The sequence below is a fragment of the Rhineura floridana genome, chromosome 3 (genome assembly GCF_030035675.1).
Source record: "Rhineura floridana isolate rRhiFlo1 chromosome 3, rRhiFlo1.hap2, whole genome shotgun sequence".
NCBI lineage: Eukaryota > Metazoa > Chordata > Lepidosauria > Squamata > Rhineuridae > Rhineura > Rhineura floridana.
In genome coordinates, this window is record NC_084482.1 from 216910264 (window position 1) to 216925862 (window position 15599).

A 15599-nucleotide genomic window follows, 5' to 3' on the forward strand; every position below is an offset into this window, starting at 1 on the left:
CCAGTCTGGAGAGATCATCCTGCAATGCAATGAAGGGTCTGTTGCCATGTTTTATGGTGCTCTCAGATACATGGGCTTCCTGGCTGCCATCTGCTTCACTGTGGCTTTCCTAGCCAGGAAGCTTCCTAGAGCCTTCAATGAAGCCAAGCTGATCACCTTCAGCATGCTGGTCTTCTGCAGTGTTTGGATCTCCTTTGTGCCCACCTACCTGAGCACAAAGGGGAAATACATGGTAGCCGTGCAAGTCTTCTCCATCTTGGCCTCCAGTGCTGGGCTTCTGGGCTGCATCTTCATGCCCAAGTGCTACATTATTCTACTCAGGCCTCATCTAAATACGAAGGAGCATGCAACAAGAAAAACTAAAAACGGTATCTGATTCTTAAACTATTATTTTAAATTTTGACAACTAATGTCCAACAGAGCAGTAATGAAACCCTCATGCTTGTCTTGGGAATGTAGCCCCTTAAATGCTGCTACAGTACCAGATCTCTCTTTCCTTCACATAAATTATGAAAGGTAGTCGTCATAAATGATGGAATTGAATGTGTAATGACACTGGAATGATCACCGGTCCTTTGGCATTATGGATTTGTATGCATCACTTTATCACAGCCAGATTCCCACCGTTTATAACTAACAACCATGGAGGCAATGCATATCCATTCTGGCTAGTAGCCTCCATATATTGGTCTAATTCTCTTCTAAAGCAATCCAAGTTGGTGGCCATCACTGCTTCCGGTGGGAGCAAATGCCATCATTTAACTATGTGCTGCATGAAGAAATACATTCTTTTTTTCTGTCCTGAATCTTCCAACCATCCATCTCATTGGATGGCCCCAACTTCGCATGTTAGAGAGAGGGACACACCTGCTATCCACTCTCTGCATTCTGTGTATAATCTTATAAGCCGTTATCATGCCCCGTCTTATTTGTCTTGGTCCATCATGGCTGCCGTACTGTTTGCTGAACTTTGTTGATGTTGCATGACCCTCCACAAATTTGTCCAACCCTCCTGGAAAGCCATCCAAGTTGATGGCTACCACCACGTGTTGTGGGAGTGAATTCCATAGTTTAACCATGTGCTGTGAAGGGATGGGATCCACGGGCTGGTGCCAGTTCCCAAGCATTCTGTAGACCTAATAGGCTAGCATCAATCTGAGTTTGTTCTGTATCGGCTAACCACTGCTTTTACCAATTTGTGGTTTTCACGCTTGGAAAAAATATCTATATCAATAAGGAAATATTGATATCTTGAGGTTAATATCGATATTTCAAAATATCCATACATTATCATTCTTGCAATTGAGGTTTTAGAGGCATATACTTATTTAAAACATTCTTTTTCAAAAATATCAGCGGAAATTCTCTACATTAAAAATCAATCCTCAGCAATTGAGAATAATTTGGTATCAAATCTGAATTGGACAGAATTCTAGCACATCGCTATTGCTGTATGAAGAGAGACTTGCTTTTGACTGTCCTAATTTTTTAAACATTCAGATTCATTGGGTGGCACCATTGGGTTCTAGTCTTTTGTGAGAGGGAGACACATTTCTCCCTGTCCTCTCTTTCCTTTCCATTGTGTGCGTAATCTTACACCCAATCACCTTGGCCCATCATGGCTGCTCTTTGTTGAACTTTTCAAAGCGGGCGGTTCCTCAGGCCTAGCAGGACCCAGATGGACATGGACGTCAGTGAGTTCTTGCAAACATCGTTTTCCTCCAGCTCTGCATCTGCCCGTCAAGCCATGCATAGCCCAGGAGGTTGCAGAGAAGTTTCTTCCCCTTATAATTATGAAAATCTCTGTGATTTATTGGTTTACTCCTGGGATTTCTCCAAAGACTCTGAGACTGAGAGCATAAACATCATCACAAGCAGGATGAGGTAACTTCTTGTGACCAGCCTGACACAAGAACTGGGATATAAATGCCCCCCGTGCCACCGAGAGCCAGTCCTGAGAGATTTGGGGCAGGCAGGGGCCACGTCAGTGGGAGGTTCCCTATTGCTGCCTTTCCTTCTGAATCTGCTGCTGGATTCCAGTTCTGGTAGTACAGTCACTGCTGTCAGAAGGGGGGGGCAACACTTGCATGGCCAGAATGGTGATATTGCTTCTGCTTCTGTTGCTCATGCCCCATGGAGACTGTGGGATGCTGAAAGCAAAATGCCCAGTGGATATATTCAGCCAAAATGATCCAGTGAGTTATTACAGGTCAGGGGACCATCTCATTGGTGGGGTCATCGATGCAAGAGTGGCTCAGTATAGTCCATATGACTTTTCCCAACCCCCCTTAACCAGGATTATAGGGTAAGTGACTTTCTGCTTCCCAACCAGCACTTCTGATTTTCTGTAGTTACCAGGGACAGCCTCTCATTTATGGCCAAACACTCTGTATCCTTTGTCCCTGTGTTGCCTCTAGAGAAAGATTTAGGGATTTAGAGGCAGCATCTGAGTGCATAGCTGGCCCCTTGGTGTCCTGCGTTCGGGGAGGTTAATTCTGAAAGAGAAGGATGGCTTTTTACCCTGACATCTGCCCTCTGTGACCTCAGTTGACTATCACCTACTATTTCCCTAATTTTAACCACAAAGACTCCATATACATAGCCCCCATTTTCCCTTCTTGATTTGTGGTTACAAACGGTCCTCCTTTACCTCCATAGCAGATTTTACAAACAATGCTCAACTTACAAAGCATTTCTAACCAGTTTAATTGTACTTTCCCTTTGGGATTCCTGGCTCTCCCCTCTCAGAATATTGGCGGTCTGCTACGCCCTGCCCACAAAGTGTTCCTTGAGCTTAATGTTTGCCTTTTGCGGGCACCAAGTCCTTTACACACCACTGGACCTCCGTCCAAGGTTATTCTGATTTTTCTTGACTCCCACTGTGTGCCTGCTTTTATGGGCACCCATCATCCTGTCTTTGTTATTTATCATTTATGAGATCTCCTTGATTTATGACTATATGAGGAAGCCTAGACTTCAAGTCCACACTTGCTGAGCAAAATGTCATGCATTGACCAAACACCTAAGCCATCTTCCTGGAAAGTCTCTATTGTCCCTGGTTTAGCTAAGAAAACAGCAACTGTGGCTTTATGCTCAGCACATCTCCTTAGCTGGGTCTATTCCAACATCATCTGGCACGGTTTTCCCCCTACCATCTTTGTCAAATTGAACACAGTGGTACCCAGCTGGCTTCTGTGGTAATAGCTAGAATGCATTTGTTAGGTTTCCTACTACAATATGATCTGGTGAGGGTTTTTTGAAAATTTAACAAAAATTATAAAGGTGTCAAATACTCTATTAATCCTAATCCTATGCTGGGAGCGGAGGAATGAACTGGTGTTCATGAAGCCTTTCCTGCCATCTCATTTCCTTGCAGCATAACCTTCTTCTTTACTTATTTATTGGTGGGGGCCTTTCCTTATCCATACTGATTTGAAATCCAATCCTTTCTAATTTTATATCTATAAAATCAAAATATTAAGTTTTGGTAAGTGCTGCACCTAGTCTTCTCTCATTTCCAAAAACAAGAGCTGGTAACCAACAAGTTGCTTAAGGGTATCCATGCACTGCTAAACATTGTGGTTTCTCTGTGTCTGGATGATAATCCTTGACAAGTAAAATTGGCGAAGCAGAATTGAGAATTAAATAGCTCACCTTCCCTGCACCAGCTGAATAAAGAAACAATCTTCTTTAGCAAAAAAAGTAGTAGTCTTTACCCACAGTGGAAGCTGGCACGGGAGGGATGTGGAGAGCCAGCAGCAGTGGTTCCTGTGGCAGCTGCCACAGCAGCATCACCATCTCTGGGGAGCCATGGAACATGGGGAACCTGCGGGAGATGGGAGAGGGAGGAACAACCATCACTATGAAGCCAACACCACATCCCAGAGACACGCCGAGGTGCCTGCCTCAGCATGTCTTGAGTGCCCACGGTTTTAGGGAAGCCCCTCCAGGTGATGGTAGCCACGTGCAACTCACTGCCTGGGGGCAGGCCCAGTTGGAGGGGTGGTCCTAAAGTGGTGCCAGCATGGGGATCGTCAGGTGGGCAATGGGCACCTAGGCGTGGCTTCTGTGGGTTGGGCAGGCACTGCCAGTGGGAGGGGCTATGGAACTTCCATAGCTACGTCCTGGTGCAGAGATCCCCCCTTGGGCTCTCAGGCATGGGGTGCCTGGTCCGGCTGCTCCTCAGGGACAGACTGGCACCACTCAGTGTTTCCCACCTGGAATGCTCATCTGTGCATCGCTGGGAGCTCCCTTGTGCTTGGTGGGAGCGGTCGGCTGAGGCCGCTGCACTCGGCTGCCATCAGCGGGCACCTCTAGGGCAGGTTGGACATTGGGAGCTGAAGGATGGAGGGGGGAGGGAGAGGATGGTCAGGCCTGTGCCAATGTCTCGGGCGACCTGCCACCCTCAACCACCCACCAGCCCACTGTTGCTCATGGCCATCTGTTAGGGATCACTCCCATTCCTCAGATTGTCTCAGTTGGCAGTATCGGGGCAAAGATCTCTTCCTTTGGGACGAGAGCCTGAGCCATGGCCTCCTGGATGGGCACACCACCTCGCACGAGCTCCCTGGCATGGTGGCGGGTGTTGGAGAAGGTGTCGTTCCAGGGCTTGTGGTGGGACTCTGGTGTGCACACCGCCTTGCCTAGAGCATTGATCTTGGCCATGGGAGAGGCAAACCAGCTGCAGGGCCGCTCCTTCCCAGCACCCCCTTCCCAGGTGCAGAGCAGTGTGGGAGCATCAGTCACCACTAGCTGGTACAGGCAGTTTTTTTCCTTAACATGCCAGCAGGGCTCATGCCAGCTGTGGCTGCCAGCCAGGCCATGGTCACCCACACCAGAGTGCCTTCCACCAGCAGTCCCACAATGCCCCCGTAGGTGCCTCACATGCCTCCCACATGCAGGGCCCCAGAGGGAAGCAGAGGCCTTCTTCAGTGCTCTCAAGGCCACGGAGCCTGGCCAAAGCCAATAAGGGTGTGTGAGGAATGTGACTCTCTGCCCATTCACAGGCCGTGACTCCCATGGATCCCCTCAGGAGGCTCCCCCTCCTTCCTCAGGTTATGTCTGCGCTGACAGCCAAGGCCACTTTGGAGTGGGGGTGGTCGGAGCTGTGCTGGGGGCTGGTGTCTCATTAGGCTTCCTGGGCCTTGGAGAGCCAGCTCACTTGCCTTTCTGCTTCTCCTCATGTTCTGCCCAGGATTAGACTAGATTGCTGCAATGTTTAGGCCCAAAAGGTTAGGCACATCTGCCAGATGCAATCATAACACAGAGGCTGGCTGAGCACTACATGGGAGGGGGAGATGTTCTGCAATGCATCACAATACTGTCCTTCCTGCCTTTTCTTCTTCCATTGCAAACCCTGAGCCTTGTCAGCTCCCTCCCCCATCCATCAAGATTTGTACTCACTTCTTTCACATCTTTAACTCTTATATTTGCTGTGTTGGCTTTCCCTTGGTAACTTTGCCCTCCCCTCTCTTTGGATGCCTAAATTGTATTTCTAAAAGCTCACCTGAAGTTTTAAGTACTGCAATGCTAGAAATTTGGGGACTGAACGAAAATTTCAACTGGGGGGCAGAATTATCATTTGAGGGGCAATGCCCTCATTTGCCCCTGTGTTGCTACAACCATGCGTTGCCAGTGCTTCCAGACTTGAAATGTGCTAGAAGTAAATAGATTTTCCTCTTTGTTCAGTAATGACACTGAAATACGACCAAAAGGCAGTGCCCACAATTGGCCTCAACCCAAAGTATCTTCCTCTAAAGTTATCCAATGTTTAGGCATTTTCATGATCATGAAACACAGTTTTCACACTTGGAAGGTGCCATAGTTTTACCCCCAACACTCTCAGGTAAGTGGGGTTAGAATCACAGCCTAAATTATTCTGCTTCCAGTGTAAGAGGCTGAGTGCTCAGGAGCAGCCCAGGGGCTCCACACGTTTTTTCAAGCTGCCAGGAACACCAAAGCTGCTGCAACCTTGGCAGCTATTTGCCAATATTCCACAAACCTTTCAATACAATGTTCTTTAAAGATTGTGTGCTTCTCCTTTCCAGAAATAATAATAATTAAAAACCTACCAAAGTTAAATGCATATAATACATAAATGATAAATATAGACAAATATAATTAAAAATTGTAGACATAATTAAAAATGACTCTAATTTAAAATAGCATTGGAAATAGAAATGGAGCATACATCTCCCAAATTTTGTTCTGAAGTGACACACAGATATTTATCTTGCAACAAAGGTTGGTCTCTTCCCACCCTACCCCATAGAAACATAAAGATATCATGGATATCAGCTCTTCTGATTGATGCTGCCCAGGAATGGTCCTTAAAAATGTGACACATTGTTTTTATTAAATGGAGGAAGGCAGCCAGAAACCCCTGTTTGTTTGTTTCTTTGTTTGCAGGTGGAATTGGAAGGAGTACAGGCAGATCCTGTCCTTCTTGTTTGCCATCCAGGAGATCAACCAGGATCCCAGGATCCTACCCAACATTACCCTCGGTTACAACATCTATGAGACCTATTTCAATGCAAGGATGACCTCCGATGCCATGCTAGACCTCCTTGCTGGTGGAGAAAACAACATTCCAAACCACTGTTGTGGAAGATGGAATAACCTGTTGGCTGTACTTGAAGGAACGAATTCTGAAATTTCCAACCAGATTTCAGTCATGTCTGGCCTTTACAAAATCCCACAGGTAGGAACAGGAGGGGAGAGGAGTCAAACTGCACATAATCTTATTATGCTGATAACAGACAATAGATCAAGGAATGTAACATATCAAACAACTTCTTGAGAAATAGGTCCAAAAGATTAAGTAGGAAACTCAATGATATCCTGGCAATCTTTTTAACATTAAGTCAGTTAAAATAATTGCTTGTAAAAGGAACTCATTATATATGCTCTTGTGCAAAAAATCTTAAAGCATCTAGGGAATGGTGGTGGTGAATGAAATGCATAGTCATAGTCTCAGGGCTCGAGAGGTCTGCCGCACATACAGTTTAGGGCATAGCGCATGATGATATATATGCATGTTCTGAATTACAGTTAGTAAATGAACTGAAAACATATTTATTGTTATCAACAAGTTTTATGAATTCTTTAACTATAAGCTCCCTTGGCAACAAGAACAATGCCCACAAGTAGAGTGATATCCTTAGGATGAGATATTCTGTGGATCAAGTCATTATGGACCAATCTGGCCCATCTAAGAGCAATCTAAGATGTTCTCCAGATCCCTGTAAATGGAACCTTACCACAACCAGATGTTCTCCCAATGAGCAACACTCAAAGGGAGGAAGGAAATGAGGGGAAAGGAAATGGGTCTTTAGGACCCCAGAAACAGGGCAGACGAGAATAGGGAATGAGAGAGAAGCAGGGAAAGGAAGACTTTGTAGTTAACAGATAATGGGAATGAGCTCCAGGGACTGGAGCTTTTGCCTTCCCTTCCCCTCTTGCGCAGGCTCTCCAGTGAGAGTCTGCCAGGCCCATGAGGGAGGTGTGTGGGCTACCACCACCGTCTTTCCACCTCTCTCTCCTCCTTCAAGGTGCAGCTCTAGCTGTGGCAGTAACTGCGGCACCCCGCTTGGCAATGTCAGACATCAGCAGTGGGGGTGCAAGGGCTCGATATGCTGCTCCCCTCAAACCCTCCATCAGAGATCTCACCTTGCCTCATGGCAGGGCTGGCCCAGTCTTTTCCTCAGACTCATCTTTTATAAACACAAGTTCAGGTATTGGTGCTTCTCTATTTTTGATACGTCAGGTACTATGGAACTCCCTGCCACAATAATTCAAAGCTTCTCAATGTGACCCTTTTCTGTTGCCACCTATTCCCTTAAAATGCCTTTACAGCCTTCTAGTAGCTTCGTAGAATGGGAATAGGGATGAGAGGGACACCAACACTGGAGACAGGATCTATTATTAGCTATCTTGTACAGAAGGAGATATTGATATTTGCTTTGGGGTCTTAAATGTGCCTTGATGACAGTTTCTAAGGACTCAAGAGATGCTATTGCTAACTCCAGCCTCTCCTTAAGTGGCTGTTTCCTTAGGCCAAATTCCCTCAACCTCCACCGTGGCCAAATTCACCTCCCAACCCAGTCCAGGTCCTGGAGACAACCTGTTTCAGGCCTCAAAGCTTCTCCAGTTGAATCTCTGAATCTTTGGGCAGTCCAGTTGATTTTAAAAATGTGCAACCTCCTTCTGGTAAGGCCTTTATACACAGCAACCTTTCAGAACTACTCAACCAGTGGCTCCATTTTTCTGATCTTCCCTACAAATTAAGACACTGGGAATGAATGGCTTAATATTCAGGTCTTGGGTGTCCACTCCACCCCGAGTTTACTCTGGCCTTTGCCCCACATCTCTCTCATCAACTTCTTCTTCTTCTTCTTGCTGATTATTAGTATTAGTATTATATCCAACCCTTCCTCCCAGTAGGAACCCAGGGTGGCAAACAAAAACACTAAAAACACTAAAACATCTTAAAATATATTAAAATAAATATATAAATAAAACAAAACAGCTTTAAAAGCATCTTTTAAAAAAAGCTTTAAAAACATATTTTAATAAAAGCTTTAAAAACATCTTAAAAGCAATTCCATCATAGACACAGACTGGGATAAGGTCTCTACTTAAAAGGCTTGTTGAAAAAGGACAGACTTGCTTCACTAGGTGCCGAAAAGACAAAAGAGATGGTGCCTGTCTAATATTTAAGTGGAGGGAATTCCAAAGGGTAGGAGCCACTACACTGAAGGTCCGCTTCCTATGCTGTGCAGAGTGGACATCCTGATAAGATGGTATCTGCAGGAGCCCTCACCTGCAGAGAGCAATGATTGACTGGGTATCTAAGGGGTAAGATGATATTGACTGGGTACATAAGAGGTAAGATGATCTTTCAGGTATTCAGATATTCTGGTCCCAAGCTGCATAGAGCTTTGTACACCAAATCCAAAACCTTGAACCTGACCCAATAGCTAATGGGCAGCCAGTGCAATTCTTTCAGCAGTGGTGAAGCAATTGCACCCCTGCATTTGGCACCAGCTGCAGCTTCCAGACCAACCTCAAGGACAGCTCCACATAGAGTGCATTACAGTAATCCAGCCTAGAGGTTACCAGTGCATGGACAACTGTGGTCAGGCTCTCCCAGTCCAGAAACAGCTGCAGCTGTCTTACCAGCCGAAGCTGGTAAAAGGCACTCCTAGGCACTGAGGTCACCTGGGCCTCTAGCGACAAAGATGGGTCCAGGAGCACCCCCAGACTATGAACCTGCTGTTTCAGAGGGAGTACAACCCTATCCAAAGCAGTCAACTGATCAAGTATCTGAACTCGGGAACCACCAACCCTATGTCTTGCTAGGATTCAGACTCAGTTTATTGGCCATCATTGAGCCCACCACCATCCAGGCACTGGTCCAGGGCTTGCATGGCCTCTTCCGATTCAGATGTTATAGAGAAATAGAGTTGGGTATCATCAGCGTATTGCTGACACCTCACCCCAAATCTCCTGATGACTGCTCCCAAGGGCTTCATATAGATGTTTAACAGCATGGGGGACAAGATGGTACCCTGCAGCACCACACAGCACAACTGCTAGGGGGCTGAAAGACAGTCACCCGATGCTATTCTCTGAAAATGACCCTGAAGATAGGATTGGAACCACAGTAAAACAGTGCCTCCAATACCCATCTCACCAAGTTGGCCCAGAGAGATACCATGGTGATGTTGGTTAGTGAAGCATGCTGTGAGACTCACAGACAGGGTTTTTAGCAGAGAAAGGAAAACCTGAAGCAGAAGGGTTAAGCTGGAAGAACAGAGCGCCAGGTTTGCCAAGGTCAGCAGCTGGCTGGCAAGCAGATAAGAAGGGACTCTTGCAGAAGCTCTGTGTGGGGGAAAAGTCGTTTGTGGAGAGAACTGTGTCTAATGTCTTTTGCTAAGTAAAGACTCTTACAAGAAACTTGCCTGGCCTGGCTTATTTACTGTTCTATGCGACACTTGGATTTCTTCCTTGTATGATCTCTATACGCACGCACCGACAGGTGAATGGTATCAAAAGCCATTGAGAGATCAAGTAAGAATAACAGGGTCACACTCCCCCTGTCCTTCTCTCAATAAACGTCATCAAACAGGACAATCAAGGCCGATTCGGTCCCATAATCAGGCCCAAACCCAGACTGGAATGGGCAGATATAATCATTTCATGCAAGAGTACTTTCCCAACTAACAGTTATTTCTCCCAACTGATTGTCATCTTTCTTACCCTTACTGCACTGACTAGAAACTCCAGATTAATCAGAATGAATTTCCCACTACAATCATAATAATTTTACCAGATTCATGCCCCATCTATACTTACTCAAAACAATGTCCCTTCTCTCCATCTCCCCACTTTCAGAGCTTGTCTCTACACAGCTGCTACTAGACACGCCTGCTAAACACAGTAACCGAACAAGGTTTCAGACTTTGACACACTCTGACCTGAACAGAGGTCACAGAAATCTTTTTTTTTTCCAAAACACAAAACATAAACAGGCAGGCAGACAGACAGCCACAACCAATCTCTTCCTTTGCTCACCAGGTCAGTTTTGGTTTTGATACTCTTAGTGATCAAACCCAGTTCCCTTTTGTCTACCGGATGGTCCCGAAGGAAGGAACCCAGTACTTGGGGATTATCAAGTTGCTCCTGCATTTTGGATGGACGTGGATTGGCCTCTTTGCTCCAGACAATGATAATGGAGAGAAGTTCATGACAGCCTTCACATCTCTGATGATTAGCAGTGGGATCTGTGTTGCCTTCTCAGAAAGAGTAGAACGAGAGACTCTGTACAGAATGTCTTTACAGGGTGAACCACCTGCCACGTGGAGAAAAGCCAATGTATTTGTTTACTATGGGGACTCTGAATACCACTTTGGTCCAATCCACACGATACAAAGAATGCTTGGAAAGATACAAACTGGGGCAAAAGTCTGGGTGACAACATTTTTTCAGGGCATCCACACTACCTTGTTTTATGATACTAAGGACTTTCTGGATATCCATGGTTCTTTGTCCTTTGTAATGAAGACTCCCCAAAGGAGAAAACATGACAAGTATGGCTCATTTGCTTCTCTGCAGTTCTGGAGGAAAGCATTCAAATGTTCATGTTCAAAAGATGTGATACCTGAGGAAGGTTGGACAAGATGCACAGAGAAGGAGAACCTAGAGACTTTACCCCAAGAGGAGCTTGAGAGGGTCTGGTCTCAAGACAGCTACAGCACTTACAAGAGTGTCCACCTCGTGGCTCAGGCCTTAAGTGCTGCATATTCATCCAGATCAAAATGGATTTTGACAGCAGGTGAAGAAAGTGGGTTGGGACTTCAAAGGTTACAGCCATGGCAGGTATTTCCTTTTTGGTCTTTTGCAACACCACTGCAATCTGGAATCCTTTTTAGAGCCAGTATGGGATTATATTTTATCTCATTTTATCTTCAGTAACTATGAATGTAGAAGCCATTTATAAATCATAAGAGATGGATGGATTCCATCAAGGAAGCCACAGACCTGAACTTACAAGATCTGAACAGGGTGGTTTGCAGCTATTGAAGGTTACTGGTTCATAGGGTTGCCATAAGTCATGATCAACTTGAAGGTACATAACATACACATGTTGAAATTATTCTCCAACTTGGCCCAAGGTGGCAGCTTAACTTTCTAATCCATCCATCCATCCATCCATCCATCCATCCATCCATCCATCGACCCACCCATGCACCCATGCACCCATGCACCCATGCACCCATGCACCCATGCATCCATCCATCCATCCATCCATCCATGCACCCATCCATCCATCCATCCATCCATCCATCCATCCATCCATCCATCCATCCATCCATCCATCCATCCATCCATCCATCCATCCATCCATCCATCCATCCATCCATCCATCCATCCATCCATCCATCCATCCATCCATCCATCCATCCATTGCAAGCGTGGGAAAGATTACATGTCAAAGAGATCACATTCACATCTGAATGTGAAACCAAGTCCACATGCCAGGGCGGGTATGGGTCTCTGTACCAGAAGGATGCTGCAACCTAACATTTGCCTTAGAAGAGAAATGCAAATTCCCTTCCATTAAAGTCTAATGTACCTCCGTGCCAGCACTCTGCGTAGACTAGAGAGAATAAATTCCCAAGGAGGTCAGTTTCACTGCTCTCAGTGTCCCTCCACATTTCCATTTGGACTCAGAGGTGTGTGTGTGTGTGCGTCAAAAGATTTCTAGTCCCTTGAGCACCTCTTAAGTCTTCATGATGACAGACTTGAAGAGGGGGAAACTTGGAAAAACCTCTTCCAAATCTCTCCCCCCTCCCCCTTGAAGTCTTCTATCGTGGAGAATTAAAAGGAACATGCAGGGAGACATTGGAAAGGCTTTAAGACACACACACACCGCTCTCACATTTGAGCAAACAGGAGTGCAGGAGCTCTCTTAAACGCTTTGAAAAGCCTCTTCAAAGTAGCATATGCGTACAAGTTGCTAAACCCTCTTCACTTGCCCAACTGCTGATGTCACAAGGGTGAAAATGGCCTCAGGGCCATATGGGACTCCTTGAAGGGCCATAGTTGGCCTGGAGGCCAGAGGTAACCAATCCCTGCCCTTTGTTAATTTTTCCTGGTCTCAAAGTCTCAAATCTCCACATTTGAGTTGCATGCTCCTTTTGCCACTGGGCCGGAGTTTCCCCACACCTTGTTTATATTGCGCCCTCAGTGTGAGTGGTGGTGGTGCTCTGTGGAGTGCAAAAGGACAGGATTTTTATGCAACCCTATCATCAAGTTTTCTAAATGCTGGCTTTCTCTCTGTCACTCTAGTTTCACACTTTCTTAAGACAAATTCGTGCTTCAAATTCTTCCATGGGGGGATTGGATTTTGAAGAGAAAGGAGAGCTGATAGGCAACTTTGATATCATGAACTGGGTCCTATTTCCCAATAAATCTCATGGCATTGTGAAAGTTGGGAGCATTGAGGGACGGACATCCTCCGACATCAAGTTCACCATTAGCCCAGAAGCCATTGTGTGGCCCAGGAAGTTTAACAAGGTAGGAATATAGGATGTTGCCTAAGACTCTAGGCATGAATTCCTTGGATGCAAATGCTTGTAACGCATTGCTGTTGATGCCCCTTATCTTTGTTTTTAGACTGTGCCTCGTTCAAGGTGCACTGAAAGCTGTCGCCCTGGATATGCCAAGGAGATTCAGGAAGGCCAGCCGGTTTGCTGCTATGCTTGTGCTCCATGTGCAGAAGGGACCATCTCCACTCAGGAAGGTGGGTGACTCCAGAGGAAAGAACAGCCTGGCTGCTGGAACAGGCCAAACTTCTATCTAGTCTGGTATTTGTTCCCACAGTGGTCAGCCCAATGCTGCTATGGAAAGTCTGCAACTGCCCGCAGGGGGATGGGACAAATACTTGAGGCTTCCTGGAACATTCATAAGTGAAGGCTCTCTGCCATTGCCCTTCTACCTAAAATGAGGTTGTTGGTCACTAGGCTCCCCTGGGAGGTTCAGCAAACAGCAGTGATGTCATTCCAGTGCCATCAGAAACTGCCTTGTCCTGCTCACTCATCCTCATATCAGGACCAGAGCTTGGAAAAGTTACTTTTTTGAACTCCAACTCCCATCAGCCCAATCCAGTGGTCATGCTGGCTGGGGCTGATGGGAGTTATAGTTCAAAAAGGTAACATTTCCAAGCTCTGATTACGACATAAACAAGTATGCATGAAAGGGTGTTGTGAATGATACTGAAGTCATTTTCCTTCTCAGATGCGGAGCATTGCACCATATGTCCAGAGGATCAACATCCCAACAAAGACCGAGATCAATGTATCTCCAAGAATGTCACCTACTTCTCCCATGAAGAATCTTTGGGGATCATCGTGGCTTCCTTTGCCCTCTTCTCGTGTTTAATAACAGGTCTTGTGTTAGGAATCTTCATTAAATACCTAGAAACTCCAATCGTCAAAGCCAACAACCGGGACCTATCATTCATCCTCCTTGTCTCTCTCTTGCTTTGCTTTTTGTCTCCCTTTCTGTTCATCGGCCGGCCCAGGAAAGTGACCTGCCTTCTCCAACAAATGGCCTTCAGCATCATCTTTTCAGTCGCTGTGTCTTCTGTCTTGGCCAAAACCATCACTGTGGTGCTGGCCTTCCTGGCCACAAAACCAGGGAACAGAATGAGAAAATGGCTGGGGAAGGGTTTGTCCAACTCCATTGTCATTTCCTGTTCCAGTGTCCAAGTTGTCATCTGCACCATCTGGCTGGGTGTCTCTCCACCATTCCCAGACTCTGACATGCACTCCCAGCCTGGACACATCATCCTGCAATGCAATGAAGGGTCGGTTGCCATGTTTTATGGTGCCCTTGGCTACATGGGCTTCCTGGCTGCTATTTGCTTCACAGTGGCTTTCCTAGCCAGGAAACTGCCTGGGGCCTTCAATGAAGCCAAGCTGATCACCTTCAGCATGCTGGTCTTCTGCAGTGTTTGGATCTCCTTTGTGCCCACCTACCTGAGCACAAAGGGGAAATACATGGTAGCCGTGCAGGTCTTCTCTATCTTGGCCTCCAGCGCTGGCCTTCTGGGCTGCATCTTCCTCCCCAAATGCTATATTATTGTACTCAGACCTGACCTGAATATGAAGGAGCATTTAACAACAAAAACGAAAGGTGGTATCTGATTCTTAAACTATAATCTTATATTTTGACTACTAATGTCCAGCAGAGCTGTAATGAAACCTTTGTGCTTTTCTTTGCAATGTAGCTCCTTAGATGCTGCAAATGTACCCGATCTCTTTTTGCACTCAGTTATGAAAGAAAGTAGTCATGAATGATGGAATGTCCAGTGACCCTGGAATGATTACAGGTCCTTCGGTGTTCAAGATTTATATGCATCATTTTATCACAGCGAGATTCCCAGTGTTTATAACTCATATTTGCTCCCAGGCCAAGTTCAAGGTTCTAGTTTTGCTATACAAAGCTTTATACAGCTTGGGACCAGGATACCTGAAAGATTGTCTTACCCCTTATATACCCAGTCGATCACTGTGCTCTGCAGGTGAGGACCTCCTGCAGATACCATCTTATCAGGAAGTCCGTTCTGTACAACATAGGAAACGGACCTTTAGTTTGATGGCACCTACCCTGTGCAATTCCCTCCCCTTAAATATTAGACAGATGCCATCTCTGTTATCTTTTGGGAGCCTATTGAAGACCTTCCTCTTTCCACAAGCCTTTTAAGTTGAGACCTTATCCCAGTCTGCTTCTGTGTTGCTTTTCAATATGTTTTTTAAAAAACATGTAAACCAATGTTTTTAACCTTTTTTTAAAAAAAAGTCTTGAAAGCGTTTTAAATAATGTTTTTAAAGATGTTTTGTTTTAATGTATTTTAAAGTTTGTTTTTATGATGTTTAAAGTGTTTTTCGTCCTTTTGTTTGGCGCCCTGGGCTCCTGCTGGGAGGAAGGGCGGGATATAAATCAAATGATAAATAAATAAATAAAATATTCCACACATAGTTCTCAGAGAAGGGGGTGGAGATCATGCATTTGTGCAGCAGAACTGGTCTTCA

At 45.7% G+C, this 15599-nt stretch overlaps 1 protein-coding gene across 1 annotated transcript; it reads left to right on the forward strand.

Annotated features, from left to right (window-relative positions):
• Window positions 1-4779: 4779 nt before the first annotated feature.
• Window positions 4780-14711, forward strand: LOC133378967 (vomeronasal type-2 receptor 26-like). The gene is made up of 6 exons (XM_061613579.1): window positions 4780-4871; window positions 6409-6700; window positions 10579-10806; window positions 12853-13080; window positions 13180-13306; window positions 13801-14711. The coding sequence occupies exons 1-6, from the start codon at window positions 4780-4782 to the stop codon at window positions 14709-14711; spliced, it is 1878 nt and encodes a 625-aa protein (XP_061469563.1).
• The last annotated feature ends 888 nt before the right edge of the window (window positions 14712-15599 follow it).

Excerpts from the sequence above, each read along its gene's own strand:
- LOC133378967 (XM_061613579.1), top strand. The coding sequence starts at position 4,780 with ATGCCAGCAGGGCTCATGCCAGCTGTGGCTGCCAGCCAGGCCATGGTC. Across the intron at positions 10,807-12,852 it reads GTGTTGCCTTCTCAGAAAGA|TTTCACACTTTCTTAAGACA; the intron begins GTAGAACGAGAG and ends CTGTCACTCTAG. Across the intron at positions 13,081-13,179 it reads GGCCCAGGAAGTTTAACAAG|ACTGTGCCTCGTTCAAGGTG; the intron begins GTAGGAATATAG and ends CTTTGTTTTTAG.